General features: G+C 45.9%; 1 protein-coding gene across 4 annotated transcripts in view; it reads right to left on the minus strand.

Moving 5' to 3' along the window:
- Window positions 1–6,252, minus strand: part of ATXN10 (ataxin 10) — a 229,583-nt gene that overhangs the window by 187,514 nt on the left and 35,817 nt on the right. For 3 of the 4 annotated variants that reach the window (XR_003547215.1, XM_006164633.3, XM_027766759.1), the window contains exon 2: window positions 4,030–4,297. Coding sequence is in view for 3 of the 4 variants with exons in the window: in XM_006164633.3 (XP_006164695.1) it covers window positions 4,030–4,034 (5 nt within the window). In the remaining variant the exon portion in view is untranslated. The remainder of the gene's footprint in view (window positions 1–4,029; window positions 4,298–6,252) is intronic. The other variant, XM_006164634.3, reaches the window with a different exon arrangement.

The following is a 6,252-nucleotide window of genomic DNA, read 5'->3' on the forward strand; positions in this document are numbered from 1 at the left end:
AACCAAAAATTTTTTTTTTTTTTTTTTTTTTTTTTTTTTTTTTGGAAAGGTTCTTGCTATAGGGAACATGCACTCTCCAGAAAGACAGAGATAAAAAGAGAGACAGAAAGCGAGAAACCACCCGCCCCCCCAAGGGATATGGCCACGCCACAATCCCTTCTCCATTCTCCTCTCGGGATCTTGAGCATGCACGCACATGCGCCCAGCATGAGTTTAAGCCACCAGGTCCAGGACTCGAACCACAGTCAACTACATGAGAGTCCAGCAACATAGCCATTATGCCAACTGCTGGTCCCTGATTTTGAAAAACTTCCACACTACTCTGCCAGGCATTAGACCACCTAGCAGTGCTTCGGCAATTCAGGACGTTTTAACAGTCCTGGGGCTAGCAGGGCAAAAATCTCTCAATTTTCTTTTTCCTTAAGAAGCAGGAAATAGTAAAATATGTTTGTCATGCATCAAAACCTTGACCCTTAGTTTCCCTCAATAGTAAAATAAAAATAACTACTCTGAATCTTAAAAAAAAGAAAAAAAACACTCCTTAAAAATTCTAATTTCTTGGGACCAGCAGTTAGCGTAATGGCTATGTCGCTGAATTCCCATGTAGCCAACCACTGTTTGAGTCCTGTATCCAGTGGCCTAAACTCACACCGGGCGCATGTGCGTGCGTGCCCAAGATCCGGAGAGGAGAATGGAGGAGAAGGGATTGCGGCATGGACATCCCCCAGGGGCAGGGGTGATTTCTCTCTTTCTATCTCTCTGTCTCTGTCTTTCTGGCGAGTGCACGTGCGCTATAGCAAAAACCTCTAAAAAAAAAAAAAATACTCTTGCCTGGAGTATTGCAATATGCTCCTGACTGGTCTTTCAGCTGCTGCTCTTGCTTCCTAATGTTCTAGACCCTTTAAAAATATATGAACATTTTACTCAGTTCAAAACTCTCTACTGGGGCCAGCAGGTGGCATGGTGGTTAAGGCGCTAGATCCCACCTGGCCAACCCTGTGGTTTGAGTCCTGGACCTGGTGGCTTAAAAAACACACCAGGCTCATGTGCACGTGTGCCCCAAATCCTGAGAGGAGGATAGAGGAAAAGGGATTATGGTGAGGTCATTCCCCTCCCCCTGGCCCCAAGGGATGATTTCTCACTTTCCCATGCTCTCTCTCCAGAGAGTACATGCCCTATGGCAAAGATCTTCAAAAACAACACAGAAAACTCTCTACTGACCTATTCATTCAGAATCATTCTTCCACTGAAAAAGCCCCTGACCGGTCTTCCTTTCTGCTTCCTTCTCTGCCAGCTGCTGCGATCAGGTCTAAGGGTCCCTCCACTGAGCTTCACTCTGGGCTTGCGCCCCACCAGAAAGCCCCTCCCACCTCAGGACTTCACACATGCTGTCTCTTCTGCAGTGAGCACCTCTGCCTAGAGACCTGCACCCTGGCAGCCTTCCTTTGCCTGACTGCAGACAGAAATGATCAAATGAGGGCAGAAAGGGCTTTCTCAGTGGAGGTTAATCTAGCACTAACTCCTGGGGATCGTTTGAATTGCCCCCTCATTCATATGTTAAGCCTTTGTAACAGAGTCAAGGTGAAAACTTGATCCAATTAGGGTGTCAAAAGGTGGTACTTTGGGGAACCAGCAGTTAGCGTAATGGCTATGTCTCTGGACTCCCATGTAGTTGACCGCGGTTCGCGTCCCAGACCCGGTGGCTTAAACTCACGCCGGACCTGTGTGCATGTGAACCCAAGATCCCAAGAGGAGAATGGAGGAGAAGGGATTGCAGCATGGTCATCTCCCCCCGGGGGGTGGTGGTGGTGGTGGTTTCTCGCTTTCTTTCTCTCTGTCTCTTATATATATATGAATTGAATTAATTAACAAATAATATTTTTAAATATAGTTTTGAAAAAGAGAAAGGAAACAGCATGCCCCAGAAAAGTACAGTGATCCTAAAAGTACAGGGAAAAGGGAGAAAAAATTATAAAAGAGAAGATTTAAAAAGAGAGACAAGTGGTTAAAGGAGCAAGATCTCCCATGACTGATCACACCGTGCAAATCCTGGCCCAGCAGCTTGAAAAACCATACCAGGCAGGTGTGCATGCACATCCCAAATCCAGACAGGATAAGAAATGGAGGAGAGGGGATCGCAGTTGTGGCCACACCCCGCTACTGGGTGCTTTCCTCCTCTCCCCCTCTGTCCCTCTGGTGAGTGTACGCACCTTCTTGTGGTTAAAAAGAGAGACAGACATTTAGAGGATAGACAAAAAGAGGTATGAGTACGAAACAAAAGGAAATTGGACTGGTCAGTGAGTGTTATTGATTGTCTAGCATCACTAGAAGATTTCCCCCCTGACTGAACTGACAGACCCACGTGAACACTCTGGCTAAAAGGCCTTTTCCATCCTGTAACTACTGGGCTTAGCTGAAGCACGTGAGCATGACGCCACGTCGATGCATGGACGAAACTTCAGACGACATTCGTGATAGAACTTCGTGTCCTGAGAACACCACAGAACTGAGTCAGCCATGAGTCAGGATTCAGAAAGAAGTAAATACGTACAAAGAAAGAAAGAAGTAAAAGAAGGAAGAAATAAAGGAAAGAAGAAAGAAAGAGGGAAATCAGAGATGAAAGTAAATGAGATGCAAAGCAAAAACATATTTGGAGCAGAGCACACGTGGTTGGCAAGGAAAGTGGAGAGTAAGTGGACATGGGTGGACTCTTTAGAAGAGTAGATGAGTGATGGAGAGAAAAATTCCTGAAGGCCCAGGGACCAGCAGATGGCTGGACTCTCATGGAGTCGACTGTGGTTGGAATCCTAGACCCAGTGACTTAAACCTCACACCAGGTGCATGTGCATGTATGCCCAAAATCCCAAGACGAGAATGGTGGAGAAGGGATTGTGGCATAGCCATCCCTCTTGGGGGATGATTTCTCACTTCCTTCTGTCTGTCTCTGTCTCTCTGGCAAGCACATGCATCTTATAGAAAAAATTCTCTCTCTAAAAAACAAAGAAAGAAAAAGAAAAACTCCTGCTGGCCCAGTTGCTGTGGCACAGTGACAATGCAGTACCCTGCAGATCTGGAAGCCATATGGATCCCTGAGTTAGCCTGAAAACATGGCAGATGCACAGATGGGCATTTAGGATCCTGAGAAGCTCAGGGGGCTGGAAAAAGGGAATTGAGACCCTGTTGAGGATCTCGCCCTCTCGCACAAACACGTGTACACACATGTGCCCATTCACTCTCTACCATTAAGGATGAAAGGATAGAAGGGAGGGAGGGAAGAGCTGGAGGGAAGGAAGGAAGGAAAAAAGGAGGGAAGGAAGAACAATTCTTGTTGGTGCTGGCTCCTCAATGTGAGACTTTCTCCTTGGCATCTCTGCCTGTGACCCTGTCACTAGAGGGCTCACGCCCTGCACCACCTACCCTACAAGACCTGCTGCAGCCATCAGGAGGAGCTCCAGGCACCCACACTGCCTCGCCTCCAGCCCCGACTCCATCATCAGCCAAGGGCTGCAGACTCGTGTTTACACACCTTCGCCTTCGCCTTCGCCCACACTGAGGCTCCAGGAGGCAGGGAATCATCCTTGGGCTTAAAGCAACGTTACAAATATTTATTGAACTGGAAACTTCGGGAATTGAGAAAAAGGAAACACAACAGAAGCGAATGATTGTTCAGAGCAGGGATTGCCAAATGACAACCTGTGAGCCAAGTCCTTCCTGCCACCCACTTTCATAACTAACACTTCATTGGACACTGTCACAGTCCTTCACGGTATGTATGGCTGCTTTGGCTACAGTAGGAGAGCTTAGTAGATGGGATAGAGACTGCATGGCTTTCAACTCCTAAAAATGAACTATTTCATCTTTTACAGAAAAGGTTTGCCACCCTTCAGGAAAAAGCCTGAGTTCTGGAGTTAGACGACATGGAGAACGTGAATTCTGCTTCCATCTCTAACACCTCGTCTTGGACAAATAACCATCTCTTTAAGCCCCTCCCCCTTTTCATTTCTAGAATAAAATAGTAATAGTACCTACTTCATTTGGTTGTTGGGATGTGATGAAATCGTCTCCGTCGATCTAGTGTCTGTGGTCCAATTAGCTTAGGTCAGCGACGTAACTCTGTGAGGTGACATGAGCAGGTAGGAGGGACACGGCGTTCGGTGTCCGGGCAGATAAGCAGCAGGCAGGCCGTAGAGCGAACTAGAAGCCTAGGAAACGGGAAGCAGTGGCTAGGCTCCGGGAGAATTGGTGCTGAGCGAGCCGCAGTGGGCTGCTGGTACTCCAGGCAGTGGTTCTGATGAGGCTAGAACAGGTGCATTGTAGAGTCAATGATCTTTAAATAATTTGTAAAGTTACTAACCTACTGCCTTATAGATATGCTATCAAACCTCTTTAAATTCCATTTTCACATTTGAATTTAGCCAACTGTTGAGCACCTGTCATGGACTGGACTCTAATCTAGTCTTATAAAGATGGCTAGAATAACCCCCAGACACCAGTACGCTCTGTGTCTGTTAAGGGAGTACCGAGATATAAACATACTAACGTACCAAATCATAGCACAGGTGATTGCCAAGAGCTGGGGAACCGGGGAGGTGAACGACAGCCAGAGACAACATTTCATCTGAACCTTACATGACTATGTGAGTGCTAGGCAGGCAAGTGCACTCCGGAAGGTGAAGCACTGAAAAATAGCCTCCGGGCAGCTGCGTTTAGATGTGAATTCTACCAAACACGAGAAAAGGTACATGGATTCTGACGCCACGGAGAAATGGTGTATGATTCTGACGCCACGGAGAAATGGTGTATGATTCTGACACCACGGAGAAATGGTGTATGATTCTAACACCACGGAGAAATGGTGTATGATTCTAACAACATGGAGAAATGGTGTATGAATTCTACCAAATACAGAGAAAAGGAACCATCCCTCCTTCTACAAGAAGTTTCATTTCTAGCCATTTAAGTCAGGTTACTTAAAGCTATTCTCTAGGCCCAGTCTAGGTGACACCCTCCACGGCATGTTGGACTGCAGTGCTGGAAGCCACATGGTCAACCACAGATTTGGATCCCCAGGTTGGTTTGAAAACACACCAGATGTGCACACAGGTGCCCAAGAGCCTAAGGAGAGGGAGGGCTAGGGAAGGGGCTCACAGTTCAACCAGGTCCTGTTGAGGGTCTCTGGCTCACTCGCTCTCTCTCTCTCATACACTCTGTCATAAAAAAATAAGTAAAAAAAGCTATACTCTGAATGAGTAAAACTTAAAGGAAAAAAGCTGAATGAAATATTTATAAAATCGCCTTGTCAGCTAGTTGATCCAAGCAACCAAAACACATGGGTCGGGATTCAGACAGGCCCAGAATAGTAGCAGGCTTGGACATTTGAAAGGAGCAACAGAAAACCATTTTTGGAGGAAGGGGCACCCTAGCTATCAGAGCACTCCTAAAAGTACTTATCAAATACAGCGAACGCCACAGAACAAGCAGGTCTACGAAGGAAAGGAGCGACATACGACAGAGGCTGAGTCACAAAGAAGCGCGATACCGGAGTGACAGACAATGACACAGAACGTTTACCATGTTCAGATAAACAAAGCACACTTCAGAGGTTCAAGCAAGGAACTGAACTATAAAAAGTAAAACTGTATTTGTAAAAGAAATCATTAGAAATTCTGGAACTGAAAAGGAATAGAGTAAGAACTCAGCAGATAGAATTAACAGCAGGTCAGAGAGACCTCAAAAGAGAACAAAGAAACTGGAAGAGTAGAAGAAATGATCCAGCAGGAAGAAATGAAAATACGAAAAATACAGATGAGCCAGAGACACAGAGGGTAGACTGAGAGTCTAACTCGTGTGACGGGACTCTCTGCAGGACAGAAGCGGTACTTGGTGTAATAGCTGAGAACGTGCCAAAACCGATGAAAGATTCCAAACCACAGGTTTAAGAAGCTCAATGAATACAAAGCAGAATAAATGAAAAGTCTAAATATAGACACTTCACATGGAACTGCAGAAAGAGACAAAGACAAATCTGGGATGCCGCAGGAGGAAAAAGACAGTCTATCTTTAAAGACTAAGAATTTGAATACGTTGTTTTTCTCACGTAAAGAAAGAAACACTGGAAACTCAGCTAGTGGAACGCTATCATCAATGTGGTCCAAAATATAATTAACTGCCAACAGGTCCACACCAAAGGAAATAGAAAAGCGTGTGAGTTAGAGAAGGGAACAGTTTTAGGTGGGAGCTGAGAGACACCAG

This window comes from Tupaia chinensis, unplaced genomic scaffold, assembly GCF_000334495.1.
Source record: "Tupaia chinensis unplaced genomic scaffold, TupChi_1.0 Scaffold143651_1, whole genome shotgun sequence".
NCBI lineage: Eukaryota > Metazoa > Chordata > Mammalia > Scandentia > Tupaiidae > Tupaia > Tupaia belangeri.